The sequence below is a fragment of the Aquarana catesbeiana genome, linkage group LG06 (assembly GCF_042186555.1).
Source record: "Aquarana catesbeiana isolate 2022-GZ linkage group LG06, ASM4218655v1, whole genome shotgun sequence".
NCBI lineage: Eukaryota > Metazoa > Chordata > Amphibia > Anura > Ranidae > Aquarana > Aquarana catesbeiana.
Genome location: NC_133329.1, coordinates 151,627,977 through 151,649,259, shown reverse-complemented (window position 1 = coordinate 151,649,259; position 21,283 = coordinate 151,627,977). Strand labels below are relative to the sequence as shown.

The window sequence follows — 21,283 nt, the reverse complement described above, 5'->3', positions numbered from 1 at the left end:
CCTAACACTTACCTGAGGTCCCTCTCTGTCCAACAACGTCCACTAGTGTCCCAGCCATCCGAGATTCTCCCTCCTGATTGGCTGAGACACAGCAGTGATGCCATTGGCTGCCACTAATGTCAAAGTCAGCTAGCCAATCAGGTGATAGAGGGGGCGGGGCTCCGTGTCTAAATGGACACAGGGAGCTGTGACTCGGCTTGGGTGCCCCCATATGCTTGCTGTGGGGGCACTGAACAGGAGGGAGGGGCCAGGATCACAGAAGAGGGACCCGAGAAGAGGAGGATCCTAGCTGCTCTGTGCAAATCCACTGCAACAGAGCAGGTAAGTATAACATGTTTGTTATTTTTATAGCAAAAAAAAAGAGACTTACAATCACTTTAAGGAAGGCTAAGCATAAATAATAGCTATGCTTTGCCTAAAAATACAGTTATCTTTTAACCAAATTATTTTTATATACTGTATATTTTTTTACTTATAAAATGATCTGCCATTGAACACTGAATGTGAATGCAGATATCCATAGGATTTTACTTACAGTTAAAGTGCCTTCAGTAATGGCTTCGGATACCTCCTTGGTCCAGTAAATTGAAGAGACACATATAACTACTTGACCAGGCCACTGTAAGACCCACTGCTTCCGAGGAACCTAGGAGTAAAATATTTATACAATATAATAAAATTACATAGGTTGAAAAAAGACATCTGCCCATCAAGTTTAACGAGTATAACAGTATAATATACACTAAGTGTTTCAAAAAAATTTTGTGGTGTCTCAAAGTGCAGGTGTGTTTTTGGTAGCTGTATTGAGGTAGCATTTAGAATGAATAAATGTAGAATTATACCTGCGCTTAGTGAATAAAGGTAAGTCAGCAGCTGAACACTATAACCCAGATATTGGGCACAAAAGTATAATACAAAATATAAAGTGCAGCGCTAGAGTTAAACTGTGCAATTCATGATGAACAATGCGTATATATAGCATGTGATAAACTATAAAGTGCGAACATGCAAACAATATGCAACACCAACATGTAAAAAAGTAGTGAAAAGAAAAAAAGTTCATATATGACTAACACAATGCTTGTTTAGCATGTAATGAACTATAAAGTGCAAACATGCAATAACAGTATGCAATACCAGTTGTGACCAATGTGCAATATTGAGTGACAGTACAAATGTAAAAAAAGTTTAAGTAAAAAGATGAAAAGAAAAAAGTTCATATATGGCTGATATTCAGTAGCTGATATTCAGTAGAAGAGATCCTATATAAGGTGTGGAACGTGGATCAGGCGCTTGGCAGTGTGATACCCATCACCATAGTGAGATTAAAGGCTTACCAGAAAGCCTGTTCACACGCCCTGGGCATGCGCAATCGATTTTATGGGCCTGTAACATGTAAGGAATTGCTTTTGGCTTGTTCGTACTGGAGATATACTCTGAGTTTGAACCTGTGTATGCAGCACTGCAGCATTGCCAATAAAAACTGCTTAAAGAGACAATATCACACTAGCTAGAGTCTCTTGTCTCTTTGCATATTTAAACATCCTGTTGCTGAGGCTGTCTGAACTTCAGGCTTTTGACTAGGGATGAGCTTCGAACATTGGCTGTTCGCAAGTTCGCCGAACAGCGAACAATTTGGGGTGTTCGCGGCAAATTCGAATGCCGCGGAACACCCTTTAAAAGAGAAATCAAAAGTGCTAATTTTAAAGGCTTATATGCAAGTTATTGTCATAAAAAAGTGTTTGGGGACCCGGGTCCTGCCCCAGGGGACATGGATCAATGCAAAAAAACGTTTTAAAAACGGCCGTTTTTTCAGGAGCAGTGATTTTAATAATGCTTAAAGTCAAACAATAAAAGTGTAATATCCCTTTAAATTTCGTACCTGGGGGTGTCTATAGTATGCCTGTAAAGGGGCGCATGTTTCCTGTGTTTAGAACAGTCTGACAGCAAAATGACATTTCAAAGGAAAAAAGTCATTTAAAACTACTCACGGCTATTGCATTGCCGGTCCGACAACATACACATAGAAGTTCATTGATAAAAAAGGCATGGGGTACTTTTGTACCCCCTTACCATTTCACACGGGGGGGCTGGGATCTGGGGGGCCCTTGTTAAAGGGGGCTTCCAGATTCCGATAAGCCCCCCGCCCGCAGACCCCCACAACCACCGGCCAGGGTTGTGGGGATGAGGCCCTTGTCCTCATCAACATGGGGACAAGGTGTTTTGGGGGGCTACCCCAAAGCACCCTCCCAATGTTGACGGCATGTGGCCTGGTACGGCTCAGGGGGGGCGCTCTCTCGTCCCCCCCTCTTTTCCTGCGGCCTGCCAGGTTGCGTGCTCGGATAAGGGTCTGGTATGGATTTTTGGGGGGACCCCACGCCGTTTTTTTTTTTAATTTTGGCGCTGGGTTCCCCTTAAAATCCATACCAGACCTGAAGGGTCTGGTATGGAATTTAGGGGAACCCCCACGTGATTTTTTTTTTTTAAATATTGGCCGGGGTTCCCCTTAATATCCATACCAGACCTGAAGGGCCTGGTATGGAATTTAGGGGGACCCCCACGTCATTTCGTCATTTTTTTTTTAAATTTTGGTTCGGGGTTCCCCTGTGGGGAATTCCCATGCCGTTTTTATCAATGAACTTTTATGTGTATTGTCGGACCGGCAATGCAATAGCCGCGAGTAGTTTTAAATGACTTTTTTCCTTTGAAATGTCATTTTGCTGTCAGACTGTTTTAAACACAGGAAACATGCACCCCTTTACAGGCATACTATAGACACCCCCCAGCTACAAAATTTAAAGGGATATTACACTTTTATTGTTTGACTTTAAGCATTATTAAAATCACTGCTCCTGAAAAAACGGCCGTTTTTAAAACTTTTTTTTGCATTGATCCATGTTCCCTGGGGCAGGACCCAGGTCCCCAAACACTTTTTATGACAATAACTTGCATATAAGCCTTTAAAATTAGCACTTTTGATTATTCATGTTCGTGTCCCATAGACTTTAATGGTGTTCGCGTGTTCGAACGAACTTTTTTCCTGTTTTCCTGCATGTTCTGGTGCGAACCGAACAGGGGGGTGTTCGGCTCATCCCTACTTTTGACCATCGCCGGTACACACAGAGGCTTCTGGTGGAAGACGCTTGGACATCTCTTCAGTGGATCTTTGATCCAACAAAGTACTTTGTGACCCCCAAGAGAATGGGTGGTCGCAGGCTTTTTGGTAAGCCTTTAATCTTACTATGGTGATGGGCAGGGCTTTTTTTCGCTGAGAAAGGGTGCAGGAACTCACCTTTCTCCCATAGATAATAGCTGTCTCCGCCTCTACCCGCCCTCTAGGACCACCCCTTTCTCCACCCCTATACACCTAGCACCGCCCCCTTTAGAGGTCAGGGAACCAAGTATAATTTGGAGTGGGGGGAGCTATACAAGTAATTTGTATAAAATTTGTTAATACAAAAGCAAGCAATGGAGTAAAATTTACAAAACATTGGAAATATCCAATTACCAAAGTAAGCTCATAGGCACTTGCAGACAATTTCAACAGACGCATATGCAGCAAAAGACATCCCATATCCAGCAAGAGACATCCCTTATCCATAAAAAGACGTCCCTTATTCAGCAAGACAAATCCCTTCTCCAGCAAGAGACATCCCTTATCCAACAAAAGACATCCCTTATCCAGAAAGAGACATCCCTTATTCAGCAAGAGACATCCCATATCCAACAAAAGACATCCTTTATCCAGAAAGAGACAGCCCTTATCTAGCAAGAGACAGCCCTTATTCAGCAAGAGACATCCTATATCCAGAAAGAGACATCCCATATAAAGCAAGAGACATCCCATATCCAGCAAGAGACATCCCATATCCAGCAAGAGACATCCCATATCCAGCAAGAGACATCCCATATCCAGCAAGAGACATCCCTTATCCAGCAGGAGACATCCCTTATCCAGCAAGAGACATCCCTTATCCAGCAAGAGACATCCCATATCCAGAAAGAGACAGCCCATATCCAGAAACCCATATCCAGCAAGAGACAGCCCTTATCCAGCAAGAGACAGCCCATACCCAGCAAGAGACATCCCTTATCCAGCAAGATACATCCCTTATCCAGCAACCCATATCCAGCAAGAGACAGCCCTTATCCAGCAAGAGACAGCCCATATCCAGAAAGAGACAGCCCATATCCAGCAAACCATATCCAGCAAGAGACATCCCTTATCCAGCAAGAGACACCCCTTACTTAGCAAGAAACATCCCATATCCAGCAACCCATATCCAGCAAAAAAGGCCTTATCCAACAAGAGACATCCTTTATCCATCAAGAGACATCCCATATCCAACAAAAGACATCCCTTATCCAGCAAGAGACATCCCTTATCCAGCAAGAGGCATCCCATATCCAGCAACCCATATCCAGCAAGAGACAGTCCATATCCAGCAAGAGAAAGCCCATATCCAGCAAGAGACATCTCATATCCAGCAACCCAGATCGAGCAAGAGACAGCCCTTATCCAGGAAGAGACAGCCCATATTCAGTAACCCATATCCAGCAAGAGACATCCCATATCCAGCAAGAGACATCCCTTATCCAGCAAGAGAAATCATATATCCAGCAAGAGACATCCCATATCCAGCAAGAGACATCCCATATCCAGCAACCCATATCCAGCAAGAGACAGGCCTTATCTAGCAAGAGAAATCCCATATCCAGCAAGAGACAGCCCATATCCAGCAAGAGACAGCCCATATCCAGCAAGAGACAGCCCATATCCAGCAAGAGACAGCCCATATCCAGCAAGAGACAGCCCTTATCCAGCAAGAGACAGCCCTTATCCAGCAAGAGACATTCCAAATCTAGCAAGAGACATTCCATATCCAGCAAGAGACATCCCTTATTGAGCAAGAGACATCCCTTAACCAGCAAGAGACAGCCCTTATCCAGCAAGAGAAATTCCACATCCAGCAAGAGACAGCCCATATCCAGCAAGAGACAGCCCATATCCAGCAAGATAAAAAATGAATCAGCGCGAAGTGGTATACAACAAGAGCAGCAGCTGAACACTAGGGTCAAAATTAAAATCCCTCAACAAACATCAAAAAACAGACGGTGCAGCGCTAATAAATGAAGATAAAAAATATATGAGGAATAAAAAACAGGATAGAGCACAATATAATCCACCACAGTGTGTAGACAATCAGTCCATAAAGTCAGGTCCTAATAAATCTTCAAGATTGAAAAAACGGCATGCTTGCAAAAAGGTGATTCCAGGAGCCCACCACCACGATAACAGATGGCCTCTCACCTGATGTTGTGGACCCTTTAGTTATAGAGGGACGGAAAATGCCTTATTCATTTAACCAAATGATATGCAGCATAAATAGATCTCCGTCAAGGACCCGGTACAGGACACTCCAATATGGCCATATAAGAAATGAAAGTGGCAAAAAGATAGTGCTCTCCGTATGTAAAACTCTTTAATCAATGAATAAAAACATCATAACACTCACATAAGTAGTACTTGATACAGGCAGACAAACAGTAGTGGCGAACTACCGATCGTCCGAACAACAGAGCGGATGCGCAGTGGCCGCGGGTGACGTCACGGCATTTCCTCGTTCTGGACGCGTTGCGTCCCAGTGGGCGGAGACTTCAGCAGATGAGGAACGTCGTGGGCAACCGCGCTATATACCAGGTACGTATCCATGGCAACACAGCATAAACAACCTCAAGAACACCCGGAAGTCAATCCGGATGTAACCCCTTGTAGAGGAATATACAATAAACGGAAGTATCACTCCCAGAAATACTAAAAAGGGCAAAAATTTAATAAAAAATGCATCAATCCTAAAAAGGACATGTGCACTAGTCCCAAAGGGAGTTTGTAACAAACCCAGGGAAAAGTTTAATAATTATAAAATATCAAAAGATATATCAAAAAATATTATCAACAAATATTATCAAAACATTTTCAAAACGCTTTTAAATGTTTAAAATGTGAGTCATCCGCGGCCACTGTCATCCGATAAATCATAGTAAATCAATCAAATAAAAAACGATTAACGGTCTGATATAAAACAATTTGTGTCGAAATCCACGTTTAACCCTTCAGGGCAAAGAACCCTGGTTTCAAAGATCCAATATGATTCTCTTTTACTCAGTTGCCTTATGAAATTACCCCCTCTCCAGTGTCTCGTGACCCTCTCTATACCCCGAAATCTCAAACTTTTTGGGTTCTAATGATGGTGGAGTTTGAAGTGTCTAGAGACATTGTGGGTTTTCAGGCCTTTTTTAATATTGTTAACATGCTCAGCGAGCCTCACATGTAGGGGTCTAGATGTTTTCCCAATATACTGGAGCCCGCAACCGCACTCCAGCATATACACGACCCCTACCGTATTGCAGGCGATTAACTGTTTGATTTCATATTCCTTACCAGTAGCAGAGGCTAGGAATTTTTTCCTTTTCTTTGTTCCCCTTAGCATGTTTACACGGAATGCATTTACCGCATGCGTAAAAACCTCCAAGAAAAGAAAATAACCTATCGGAGGAGGGGACAGGGGGGTTCAGAACACTAGGGGCCAAACGGTCCCTTAATGATGGAGCCTTCTTGTAAATAAACTGGGGGCGGTCAGGAAGCACAGGGCCACGAATGGTGGTGGCAACTCCCCAGGGGAATGTACGAGTTGCGGTCAGTGGGATTGAAATAATTGGTCACAGTGAAACGGTTGTGTGTAATATTGATGGTCAAATCCAAAAATACAACCTTTTCGTGGTCGATCGTCCAAGTCAAGACAATGTTCTTGTGATTATTATTGAGAGTGTCAATAAACGAGTCGAGTTTATCCCTATCCCCTCTCCATATCAGGACAAGATCGTCAATAAATCGACGGTAACAGATGAGCTCTGGGGGTCTATTGGCAAAAACTGCCTCTTCCTCCCAGTGGGCCATAAAAATATTAGCCACACTGGGAGCGAAACGGGCCCCCATAGCAACTCCCCTCGTCTGTAAATAAAAATCCCTATTGTACCAAAAATAGTTTTTGGTTAAGCAAAAATTTAAACAACTCAACAGGAATTCTTGATGCCTCCCAGACAATGAAGAAGAGGATAGAGCCCATTCGACAGACGTCATAGCATCTCTGTGACTAATGATGGTATACAGAGAGCTGATGTCTGCTGTAACCAAAAAGGTGGGTGATGAACACTCTAGACTTTCCAAGATCTGAATGACATGCTTGATGTCTTTGAGGTATGCAGGGGTTTTGGTCACAAGCGGTTGCAAAAAGACATCAATGTATTGCCCAAGGCGTGCTGTCACTGAGTCGATCCCATTAACAATGGGTCGACCGGGGGGGTTGATGATGTCTTTATGAATTTTGGGCAGAAAGTAAATCACTGGGGTTCTGCAAAATAAAGGGTCCAGATACATTGCTTCTTTCTTAGTGAGGATTTTTTGATCCCTGCCATCCTCTATAATTGCATGCAATTCATCCTTATATATTAACATAGGATCTTTACTAAGAATCCTATAGGTATCTTGGTCAGAAAGCAGGCGACTCATCTCAGACTGATAATAGTCCCTGCTTAAAATGACCAGACCCCCCCCTTTGTCGGCGGGGCGGATAACAATATCTTTCCGCTCAGCGAGCAATTGTATCCCACGTTTAATATATAAAGGATCAACAATTTTCTTAACCTTTAACTGGTTCAAATCATGACAAACCATATTTTTAAACACTTCTAAATGCTTAATATCAGTATTCTGCGGGTTAAACGTGGATTTGTTCTGTAAAGATGAGTGTTGGGAACTAGACGGTCTGGTCCCCTGATGTGGTTGGGCCAAAAAATATTTTTTCATATTAAGGGACCTGACGTATTTCTGAATATTAACATATGTGTCAAATTTGTTAAGGTTTTTAATGGGGGCAAATTTTAAACCTCGATCCAAAACCTTAATCTCATCGTCACTGAGAGTAATTTGACTCAGATTATATATACCCTTCCCTACCGTGGTTTGGGCCTTTTGTACTCTCCTGCCCCCTCTCCTTCCTCTCTTTCTTTTCGCTTGCGAGGGCCGGCGTTTGATGGAGTGTAAGGTATCGCCTGTCTCCACGGCTCTCCTTGTTGTGGTTGAAAGGACTGAGGGGGGTATCTCTGTTCCCCCCGTTGGCCTAAAAAAAATTTTCTTTATAAGGGGTGTGGACAGCTAATGGAGCAAAACGGTTAGACGTGGGAATAGGTTTATTATAAGGGGGGTCACGTCCTCCTCTCTCAAAGTGTTCCCTACTTTCTTCATACGCTGGGTAACCATTCTGACCATAGGGTGTCTCATAATGATTGTAAGGCCTATTACTACCTCTGCCCCTTCCTCTAGCATTACCTCTTTTGTTATTTTTTCTCTTATGGCCATAGGTATTAGGGGGAAGGGGCTAGTTTAGTATGATGTGAGTGATCATATTCATAAACGGGATTGTTTCTGGGGGCATAACTTTCAGTCCCTCCTGTGGCTACCTGAGTGTTAGCCGGAGTTGGAGCAGGGTCTTCCGTACCTGGAGAATCCTGCCATTTGAAGATTATCCCCCCATTAAAATCTTCAAAATCCCTAATGAATTTCTTACGTTTCTTATTTTGTGTTTCTAAATCCCATTTGCTGAGTTTGTTTTTGAGTTCTCCAGATAATCTGATAAACTCCTCACTATCTTTAAAAGTTTCAACATTCTTGGTAATCTCTCCAATCTGTGAATCAAGAGTGGCCATCCTCTTTCTTTTACGGATCAAGAGAAACTCCAACAATTCAAAACCTCTTTTGATGAAAAAATCACTCCATTCAGACATAGATTGGACATCAGTTAAGCCATCATTGGGGGGTAAATCCCACCGCAGGCATCTGGGTATAAGTCTGGCAGCAAGATACTGCTCAAAAGATGTGATGTCCCACCAGGTCTTAATCTTTTTTTCATAAACGTAGCCCAATTTTCTGAAAGATTGAGGTAAATCACTAATGGGTTCTAGGGTGGGATTCCTAGAAAATACCTCATTAATCTTTATATCTCGCTTTTCAAAATAATTGAACACTTCCATATCGCAGCTTGATTACTGAAAATTGCACAGATAACAAGATAAAAAATGAATCAGCGCGAAGTAGTATACAACAAGAGCAGCAGCTGAACACTAGGGTCAAAATTCGAATCCCTCAACAAACATCAAAAAACAGACAGTGCAGCGCTAATAAATGAAGATAAAAAATATATGAGGAATAAAAAACAGGATAGAGCACAATATAATCCACCACAGTGTGTAGACAATCAGTCCATAAAGTCAGGTCCTAATAAATCTTCCAGATTGAAAAAACGGCATGCTTGCAAAAAGGTGATTCCAGGAGCCCACCACCACGATAACAGATGGTCTCTCACCTGATGTTGTAAACTCCGTATGTAAAACTCTTTAATCAATGAATAAAAACATCATAACACTCACATAAGTAGTACTTGATACAGGCAGACAAACAGTAGTGACGTCACAGCGTTTCCTCGTTCTGGACGCGTTGCGTCCCAGTGGGCGGGGACTTCATCAGGTTTGTTACAAACTCCCTTTGGGACTAGTGCACATGTCCTTTTTAGGATTGATGCATTTTTTATTAAATTTTTGCCCTTTTTAGTATTTCTGGGAGTGATACTTCCGTTTATTTTATATTCCTCTACAAGGGGTTACATTGACTTCAGGGTGTTCTTGAGGTTGTTTATGCTGTGTTGCCATGGATACGTACCTGGTATATAGCGCGGGTGCCCACGACGTTCCTCATCTGCTGATGAAGTCCCCGCCCACTGGGACGCAACGAGGAAACGCCGTGACGTCACCCGCGGCCACTGCGCATCCGCTCTGTTGTTCGGAAGATCGGTAGTTCGCCACTACTGTTTGTCTGCCTGTATCAAGTACTACTTATGTGAGTGTTATGATGTTTTTATTCATTGATTAAAGAGTTTTACATACGGAGAGCACTATCTTTTTGCCACTTTCATTTCTTATATGGCCATATTGGAGTGTCCTGTACCGGGTCCTTGACGGAGATCTATTTATGCTGCATATCATTTGGTTAAATGAATAAGGCATTTTCTGACCCTCTATAACTAAAGGGTCCACAACATCAGGTGAGAGGCCATCTGTTATCGTGGTGGTGGGCTCCTGGAATCACCTTTTTGCAAGCATGCCGTTTTTTCAATCTTGAAGATTTATTAGGACCTGACTTTATGATTGTCTACACACTGTGGTGGATTATATTGTGCTCTATCCTGTTTTTTATTCCTCATATATTTTTTATCTTCATTTATTAGCGCTGCACTGTCTGTTTTTTCATATCCAGCAAGAGACAGCCCTTATCCAGCAAGAGACATTCCATATCCAGCAAGAGACATCCCTTATGCAGCAAGAGACAGCCCATATCCAGCAACCCATATCCAGCAAGAAACAGCACATATCCAGCAAGTGACAGCCCTTATCCAGCAACAGACAGCCCTTATCCAGCAACAGACAGCCCTTATCCAGCAACAGACAGCCCTTATCCAGCAACAGACAGCCCTTATCCAACAACAGACACCCCTTATCCAGCAACAGACAGCCCTTATCCAGCAACAGGCAGCCCTTATCCAGCAACAGGCAGCCCTTATCCAGCAAGAGAGAGCTCTTATCCAGCAAGAGACAGCTCTTATCCAGCAATAGACAGCCCATATCCAGCAAGAGACAGCCCATATCTAGCAAGAGACAGCCCATATCTAGCAAGAGACAGCCCATATCCAGCAATAGACTGCCCTTATCCAGCAATAGACATTCCTTATCCAGCAAGAGACAGCCAATAGCCAGCAATAGACAGCCCTTATCCAGCAATATACAAGCCCTTATCCAGCAATATACAAGCCCTTATCCAGCAGGAGACATTCCTTATCCATCAATAGACAGCCCATATACAGCAATAGACAGCCCATATACAGCAAGAGACATTCCTTATCCAGCAAGAGATATTCCTTATCCAGCAAGAGACAGAAAATATCCAGCAAGAGGCAGCCCATATCCAGCAACCCATATCCAGCAAGAAACATCCCTTATCCAGCAAGAGAAATCCCTTATCCAGCAAGAAACAACCCTTATCCAGCAACCCATATCCAGAAAGAGACAGCCCTTATCCAGCAAGAGACAACTCATATCCAGCAAGAGACAGCCCATATCCAGCAAGAGACAGCACATATCCAGCAAGAGACAGCCCATATCTAGCAAGAGACAGCCCATATCCAGCAACCCATATCCAGCAAGAGACATCCCTTATCCAGCAAGAGACATTCCATATCCAGCAAGAGACGTCCCTTATCCAGCAAGAGACATCCCTTATCCAGCAAGAGACATCCCTTATCCAGCAAGAGATATCCCTTATCCAGCAAGTGACAGCCCATATCCAGCAAGAGACAGCCCATATCCAGCAACCCATATCCAGCAAGAGACATCCCTTATCCAGCAAGAGACATTCCATATCCAGCAAGAGACATTCCATATCCAGCAAGAGACGTCCCTTATCCAGCAAGAGACATCCCTTATCCAGCAAGAGACATCCCTTATCCAGCAAGAGACATCCCTTATCCAGCAAGAGACATCCCTTATCCAGCAAGAGATATCCCTTATCCAGCAAGATATATCCCTTATCCAGCAAGTGACAGCCCATATCCAGCAAGTGACAGCCCATATCCAGCAAGAAACAGCCCATATCCAGCAAGAAACAGCCCATATCCAGCAAGAAACATCCCTTATCCAGCAAGAGACATCCCTTATCCAGCAAGAAACATCCCTTATCCAGCAAGAAACATCCCTTATCCAGCAAGAGACATCCCTCATCCAGCAAGAGACATCCCTTATCCAGAAAGAGACATCCCATACCCAGCAAGAGACATCCCATATCCAGCAAGAGACAGTCCATATCCAGCAACCCATATCAAGAAAGAGACAGCCCTTATCCAACAAGAGACAGCTCATATCCAGCAAGAGACAGGCCATATCCAGCAAGAGAAAGCCCATATCCAGCATGAGAAAGCCCATATCCAGCAAGAGACAGCCCATATCCAGCAAGAGACAGCCCATATCCAGCAACCCATATCCAGCAAGAGACAGCCCTTATCCAGCAAGACACATTCCTTATCCAGCAAGAGACATTCCATATCCAGCAAGAGACATCACTTATCCAGCAAGAGACAGCCCATATCCAGCAAGAGACAGCCCATATCCAGCAACCCATATCCAGCAAGAAACAGCCCTTATCCAGCAAACCATATCCAGCAAGAGACAGCCCTTATCCAGCAAGAGACATCCCTTATCCAGCAAGAGACATCCCTTATCCAGCAAGAGACATCCCATATCCAGCAAGACACAGCCCATATCCAGCAACCCATATCCAGAAAGAGACAGCCCTTATCCAGCAAGAGACAGCTCATATCCAGCAAGAGACAGCCCATATACAGCAAGAGACAGCCCATATCCAGCAAGAGACATCCCATATCCAGCAAAAGACGTCCCATATCCAGCAAGAGACAGCCCATATCCAGCAACCGATATCCAGCAAGAGACAGCCCTTATCCAGCAAGAGACATCCCTTATCCAGCAAGAGACATCCCTTATCCAGCAAGAGACATCCCTTATCCAGCAAGAAACATCCCTTATCCAGCAAGAGACACCCCTTATCCAGCAACCCATATCCAGCAAGAGACATCCCTTATCCAGCAAGAGACATCCCTTATCCAGCAAGAGATTTCCCTTATCCAGCAAGTGACAGCCCATATCCAGCAAGTGACAGTCCATATCCAGCAAGAGACAACCCATATCCAGCAACCCATATCCAGCAAGAAACAGCCCATATCCAGCAAGAAATATCCCTTATCCAGCAAGAGACATCCCTTATCCAGCAAGAAACATCCCTTATCCAGCAAGAGACATCCCTTATCCAGCAAGAGACATCCCTTATCCAGCAAGAGACATCCCTTATCCATCAAGAGACAGTCCATATCCAGCAACCCATATCCAGAAAGGACATCCCTTATCCAGCAAGACACATCCCTTATCCAGCAAGAGACATTCCATATCCAGCAAGAGACATTCCATATCCAGCAAGAGACGTCCCTTATCCAGCAAGAGACAGCCCATATCCAGCAAGAGACGTCCCTTATCCAGCAAGAGACGTCCCTTATCCAGCAAGAGACGTCCCTTATCCAGCAAGAGACGTCCCTTATCCAGCAAGAGACGTCCCTTATCCAGCAAGAGACAGCCCATATCCAGCAAGAGACAACCCATATCCAGCAAGAGAGAGCCCATATCCAGCAACCCATATCCAGCAAGAAACAGCCCTTATCCAGAACCCATATCCAGAAAGAGACAGCCCTTATCCAGCAAGAGACATCCCTTATCCAGGAAGAGACATCCCTTATCCAGCAAGACACAGCCCATATCCAGCAAGACACAGCCCATATCCAGCAACCCATATCCAGAAAGAGACAGCCCTTATCCAGCAAGAGACAGCTCATATCCAGCAAGAGACAGCCCATATCCAGCAAAAGAGACAGCCCATATCCAGCAAGAGACAGCCCATATCCAGCAAGAGACAGCCCATATCCAGCAAGAGACAGCCCATATCCAGCAAGAGACATTCCATATCCAGCAAGAGACGTCCCTTATCCAGCAAGAGACATCCCTTATCCAGCAAGAGACATCCCTTATCCAGCAAGAGACATCCCTTATCCAGCAAGAGATATCCCTTATCCAGCAAGTGACAGCCCATATCCAGCAAGAGACAGCCCATATCCAGCAACCCATATCCAGCAAGAGACATCCCTTATCCAGCAAGAGACATTCCATATCCAGCAAGAGACGTCCCTTATCCAGTAAGAGACATCCCTTATCCAGCAAGAGACATCCCTTATCCAGCAAGAGACATCCCTTATCCAGCAAGAGATATCCCTTATCCAGCAAGATATATCCCTTATCCAGCAAGTGACAGCCCATATCCAGCAAGTGACAGCCCATATCCAGCAAGAAACAGCCCATATCCAGCAAGAAACATCCCTTATCCAGCAAGAGACATCCCTTATCCAGCAAGAAACATCCCTTATCCAGCAAGAAACATCCCTTATCCAGCAAGAGACATCCCTCATCCAGCAAGAGACATCCCTTATCCAGAAAGAGACATCCCATACCCAGCAAGAGACATCCCATATCCAGCAAGAGACAGTCCATATCCAGCAACCCATATCCAGAAAGAGACAGCCCTTATCCAACAAGAGACAGCTCATATCCAGCAAGAGACAGGCCATATCCAGCAAGAGAAAGCCCATATCCAGCATGAGAAAGCCCATATCCAGCAAGAGACAGCCCATATCCAGCAACCCATATCCAGCAAGAGACAGCCCTTATCCAGCAAGACACATTCCTTATCCAGCAAGAGACATTCCATATCCAGCAAGAGACGTCCCTTATCCAGCAAGAGACATCCCTTATCCAGCAAGAGACATCCCTTATCCAGCAAGAGACATCACTTATCCAGCAAGAGACAGCCCATATCCAGCAAGAGACAGCCCATATCCAGCAACCCATATCCAGCAAGAAACAGCCCTTATCCAGCAAACCATATCCAGCAAGAGACAGCCCTTATCCAGCAAGAGACATCCCTTATCCAGCAAGAGACATCCCTTATCCAGCAAGAGACATCCCATATCCAGCAAGACACAGCCCATATCCAGCAACCCATATCCAGAAAGAGACAGCCCTTATCCAGCAAGAGACAGCTCATATCCAGCAAGAGACAGCCCATATCCAGCAAGAGACATCCCATATCCAGCAAAAGACGTCCCATATCCAGCAAGAGACAGCCCATATCCAGCAACCGATATCCAGCAAGAGACAGCCCTTATCCAGCAAGAGACATCCCTTATCCAGCAAGAGACATCCCTTATCCAGCAAGAGACATCCCTTATCCAGCAAGAAACATCCCTTATCCAGCAAGAAACATCCCTTATCCAGCAAGAGACATCCCTTATCCAGCAACCCATATCCAGCAAGAGACATCCCTTATCCAGCAAGAGACATCCCTTATCCAGCAAGAGATTTCCCTTATCCAGCAAGTGACAGCCCATATCCAGCAAGTGACAGCCCATATCCAGCAAGAGACAACCCATATCCAGCAACCCATATCCAGCAAGAAACAGCCCATATCCAGCAAGAAATATCCCTTATCCAGCAAGAGACATCCCTTATCCAGCAAGAAACATCCCTTATCCAGCAAGAGACATCCCTTATCCAGCAAGAGACATCCCTTATCCATCAAGAGACATCCCTTATCCATCAAGAGACAGTCCATATCCAGCAACCCATATCCAGAAAGGACATCCCTTATCCAGCAAGACACATCCCTTATCCAGCAAGAGACATTCCATATCCAGCAAGAGACATTCCATATCCAGCAAGAGACGTCCCTTATCCAGCAAGAGACAGCCCATATCCAGCAAGAGACGTCCCTTATCCAGCAAGAGACGTCCCTTATCCAGCAAGAGACGTCCCTTATCCAGCAAGAGACGTCCCTTATCCAGCAAGAGACGTCCCTTATCCAGCAAGAGACAGCCCATATCCAGCAAGAGACAACCCATATCCAGCAAGAAACAGCCCTTATCCAGAACCCATATCCAGAAAGAGACAGCCCTTATCCAGCAAGAGACATCCCTTATCCAGGAAGAGACATCCCTTATCCAGCAAGACACAGCCCATATCCAGCAAGACACAGCCCATATCCAGCAACCCATATCCAGAAAGAGACAGCCCTTATCCAGCAAGAGACAGCTCATATCCAGCAAGAGACAGCCCATATCCAGCAAAAGAGACAGCCCATATCCAGCAAGAGACAGCCCATATCCAGCAAGAGACAGCCCATATCCAGCAAGAGACATCCCATATCCAGCAAGAGACAGCCCATATCCAGCAACCCATATCCAGAAAGAGACAGCCCTTATCCAGCAACAGACGTCCCTTATCCAGCAAGAGACGTCCCTTATCCAGCAAGAGACGTCCCTTATCCAGCAAGAGACGTCCCTTATCCAGCAAGAGACGTCCTTATCCAGCAAGAGACGTCCCTTATCCAGCAAGAGACGTCCCTTATCCAGCAAGAGACGTCCCTTATCCAGCAAGAGACGTCCCTTATCCAGCAAGAGACATCCCTTATCCAGCAAGAGACATCCCATATCCAGCAAGAGAGAGCCCATATCCAGCAACCCATATCCAGAAAGAGACAGCCCTTATCCAACAAGAGACAGCTCATATCCAGCAAGAGACGGCCCATATCCAGCAAGAGACAGCCCATATCCAGCAAGAGACAGCCCATATCCAGCAAGAGACAGCCCATATCCAGCAACCCATATCCAGCAAGAGACATCCCTTAACCAGCAAGACACATCCCTTATCCAGCAAGAGACATTCCATATCCAGCAAGAGACATTCCATATCCAGCAAGAGACATTCCATATCCAGCAGAAAACGTCCCTTATCCAGCAAGAGACATCCCTTATCCTGCAAGAGACATCCCTTATCCAGCAAGAGACAGCCCATATCCAGCAAGAGACAGCCCATATCCAGCAAGAGACAGCCCATATCCAGCAAGAGACAGCCCATATCCAGCTACCCATATCCAGCAGGAAACAGCCCTTATCCAGCAACCCATATCCAGAAAGAGACATCCCTTATCCAGCAAGAGACATCCCTTATCCAGCAAGAGACATCCCTTATCCAGCAAGAGACATCCCTTATCCAGCAAGACACAGCCCATATCCAGCAACCCATATCCAGAAAGAGACAGCCCTTATCCAGCAAAAGACACCTCATATCCAGCAAGAGACAGCCCATATCCAGCAAGAGACAGCCCATATCCAGCAAGAGACAGCCCATATCCAGCAAGAGACAGCCCATATCCAGCAAGAGACATCCCATATCCAGCAAAAGACAGCCCATATCCAGCAACCCATATCCAGCAAGAGACAGCCCTTATCCAGCAAGAGACATCCCTTATCCAGCAAGAGACATCCCATCTCCAGCAAGAGGCAGCCCATATCCAGCAACCCATATCCAAAAAGAGACAGCCCTTATCCAGCAAGAGACAGCTCATATCCAGCAAGAGACAGCCTATATCCAGCAAGAGACATCCCATATCCAGCAAGAGACATCCCATATCCAGCAAGACACATCCCATATCCAGCAAGACACATCCCATATCCAGCAAGACACATCCCATATCTAGCAAGAGACCTCCCATATCCAGCAAGAGAAATCCCATATGCAGCAAGAGAAATCCCATATCCAGCAAGAGACATCCCATATCCAGCAAGAGACAGCCCATATCCAGAAACCCATATCCAGCAAGAGACAGCCCTTATCCAGCAAGAGACATCTCTTATCCAGCAAGAGACATTCCATATCCAGCAAGAGACATCCCTTATCCAGCAAGAGACATCCCTTATCCAGCAAGAGACAGCCCATATCCAGCAACCCATATCCAGCAAGAAACAGCCCTTATCCAGCAACCCATATCCAGAAAGAGACAGCCCTTATCCAGCAAGAGACAGCTCATATCCAGCAAGAGACAGCCCATATGCAGAAAGAGACAGCCCTTATCCAGCAAGAGACAGCCCTTATCCAGCAAGAGACAGCCCTTATCCAGCAAGAGACAGCCCATATCCAGCAACCCATATCCAGCAAGAGACAGCCCATATCCAGCAAGAGACAGCCCTTATCCAGCAACAGACAGCCTTTATCAAGCAACAGACAGCCCTTATCCAGCAACAGACAGCTCTTATCCAGCAAGAGACATCCCTTATCCAGCAAGAGACATCCCTTATCCAGCAAGAGACATTCCTTATCCAGCAAGAGACATCCCATATCCAGCAAGAGAGAGCCCATATCCAGCAACCCATATCCAGAAAGAGACAGCCCTTATCCAACAAGAGACAGCTCATCTCCAGCAAGAGACAGCCCATATCCAGCAAGAGACAGCCCATATCCAGCAAGAGACAGCCCATATCCAGCAAGAGACAGCCCATATCCAGCAAGAGACAGCCCATATCCAGCAAGAGACAGCCCATATCCAGCAACCCATATCCAGCAACCCATATCCAGCAAGAGACATCCCTTAACCAGCAAGACAAATCCCTTATCCAGCAAGAGACATTCCATATCCAGCAAGAGACATTCCATATCCAGCAAGAGACATTCCATATCCAGCAAGAGACATTCCATATCCAGCAAGAAACGTCCCTTATCCAGCAAGAGACATCCCTTATCCAGCAAGAGACATCCCTTATCCAGCAAGAGACAGCCCATATCCAGCAAGAGACAGCCCATATCCAGCAAGAGACAGCCCATATCCAGCAACCCATATCCAGCAGGAAACAGCCCTTATCCAGCAACCCATATCCAGAAAGAGACAGCCCTTATCCAGCAAGAGACATCCCTTATCCAGCAAGAGACATCCCTTATCCAGCAAGAGACATCCCTTATCCAGCAAGAGACATCCCTTATCCAGCAAGACACAGCCCATATCCAGAAACCCATATCCATAAAGAGACAGCCCTTATCCAGCAAGAGACAGCTCATATCCAGCAAGAGACAGCCCATATCCAGCAAGAGACATCCCATATCCAGCAAAAGACAGCCCATATCCAGCAACCCATATCCAGCAAGAGACAGCCCTTATCCAGCAAGAGACATCCCTTATCCAGCAAGAGACATCCCATCTCCAGCAAGAGGCAGCCCATATCCAGCAACCCATATCCAAAAAGAGACAGCCCTTATCCAGCAAGAGACAGCTCATATCCAGCAAGAGACAGCCTATATCCAGCAAGAGACATCCCATATCCAGCAAGAGACATCCCATATCCAGCAAGACACGTCCCATATCCAGCAAGAGACCTCCCATATCCAGCAAGAGACCTCCCATATCCAGCAAGAGACCTCCCATATCCAGCAAGAGACCTCCCATATCCAGCAAGAGACCTCCCATATCCAGCAAGAGACATCCCATATCCAGCAAGAGACATCCCATATCCAGCAAGAGACAGCCCATATCCAGAAACCCATATCCAGAAAGAGACAGCCCTTATCCAGCAAGAGACATCTCTTATCCAGCAAGAGACATTCCATATCCAGCAAGAGACATCCCTTATCCAGCAAGAGACATCCCTTATCCAGCAAGAGACAGCCCATATCCAGCAACCCATATCCAGCAAGAAACAGCCCTTATCCAGCAACCCATATCCAGAAAGAGACAGCCCTTATCCAGCAAGAGACAGCTCATATCCAGCAAGAGACAGCCCATATGCAGAAAGAGACAGCCCTTATCCAGCAAGAGACAGCCCTTATCCAGCAAGAGACAGCCCATATCCAGCAACCCATATCCAGCAAGAGACAGCCCATATCCAGCAAGAGACCGCCCTTATCCAGCAAGAGACCACCCATATCCAGCAACAGACAGCCTTTATCAAGCAACAGACAGCCCTTATCCAGCAACAGACAGCTCTTATCCAGCCAGAGACAGCCCATATCTAGCAAGAAACAGCCCATATCCAGCAGTAGACAGCCCTTATCCAGCAAGAGACATTCCTTATCCAGCAAGAGACATTCCTTATCCAGCAAGAGACATTCCTTATCCAGCAAGAGACATTCCTTATCCAGCAATAGACAGCCCTTATCCAGCAAGAGACAGCCCTTATCCAGCAATAGACAGCCCTTATCCAGCAATAGACAGCCCTTATCCAGCAATAGACAGCCCTTATCCAGCAATAGATAGCCCTTATCCAGCAAGAGACAGCCCATATCCAGCAATAGACAGCCCTTATCCAGCAACAGACAGCCCATATACAGCAAGAAACATTCCTTATCCAGCAATAGACAGCCCTTATGAAGCAAGAGACATTCCTTATCCAGCAATAGACAGCCCATATGCAGCATGAGACATTCCTTATACAGCAAAGAGACATCCAGGTAGCAACCATATACAAGCAGCGTTAATAGACCACCTCCATCCAGCAACACTGAATAATTAACTTACCAGGCTAGCACATCGTACTGCAGCTCTTCCTGACCGCTGTGATTGGCGCCAAAAAGGAGCAAGCGATCTGGTCTGCAGAGAGAGGCGGAGTGCAGGTGATATCACTCCGCCTTCCACTCTTGTAAGGGCTGCAGCAGGCAATACAGAAGCTGTTTCGGCTTATGCGGCTTCCAGCTTACTCCGCGGCTGGCGACCTAGTAAAGTAAATGAGAAAGAGAAAAAGTTCTCTCTCACTACCTTTGCCAGAGGTGGCGGAACGCCATTCCGGTGCGTTCTGCCAGAAAAAAAGCCCTGGTGATAGGTATCACACTGCCAAGCACCTGATCAACGTTCCACACCTTATATGGGATCTCTTCTACTGAATATCAGCTACTGAATATCAGCCATATATGAACTTTTTTCTTTATATCTTTTTAAACTTTTTTACATTTGTACTGTCACTCAATATTGCACATTGGTCACAGTTGACATTGCATAATGTTATTGCATGTTTGCACTTTATAGTTCATTACATGCTAAACATTCTTTTCACAACTTTTTTACATTTGTATTGTTATTGCATATCAGTCATAGTTAGTATTGCATATTGTTTATTGCACGTTCGCACTTTATAGTTCATCACATGCTATATATACGCATTGGTGTTTATTTACGAATGGCCAATTACCAATGGATAATAAAATTAGCAGAGCTTCCCCTCATTTCAGATCTACCCCTCAGATTTACAGCGACTGCACTTCCAAGTGCACTTTGCACTTGTAGTTTGAACTTGTAGTGCAAAGTGGTTTTGCCTTTCGTAAATAACCCCCATTGTGTCATCACGAATTGCACAGTATAACTCTAGAGCTGCACTTTATATTTTGTATTCAGAATGAATAGCTCTGCAAAGCAAGACGCATATACTCGTAAGTTTAATGTAGGTTTTACCATGCACCACCACAACAGATACTGTATTTGCGAATAGGCCCTTAAAGACTTTAAGCCTTTATTTTAAAGGATAACTGCATTATACTTCCTTATACTTTTAGTACAGGTATCCTTTAAGCCTCTTCCAAACACTTGCAGCCTGGAATATCCAGACATCAGGCTGGATAACAGCTTTGATGAGGAAGTGGAAACCAACAAGATGGTGGAGGGCTTCTGTGGGATGCAGAACAGACTGGA

The 21,283-nt window shown here is 45.2% G+C and overlaps 1 protein-coding gene across 2 annotated transcripts in view; it reads right to left on the bottom strand.

Annotated features, from left to right (window-relative positions):
- Window positions 1-21,283, bottom strand: part of DNAH3 (dynein axonemal heavy chain 3) — an 827,768-nt gene that overhangs the window by 356,096 nt on the left and 450,389 nt on the right. For both annotated transcript variants that reach the window (XM_073591059.1, XM_073591058.1), the window contains exon 26: window positions 536-646. In XM_073591059.1, the coding sequence (XP_073447160.1) occupies window positions 536-646 (111 nt within the window). The remainder of the gene's footprint in view (window positions 1-535; window positions 647-21,283) is intronic.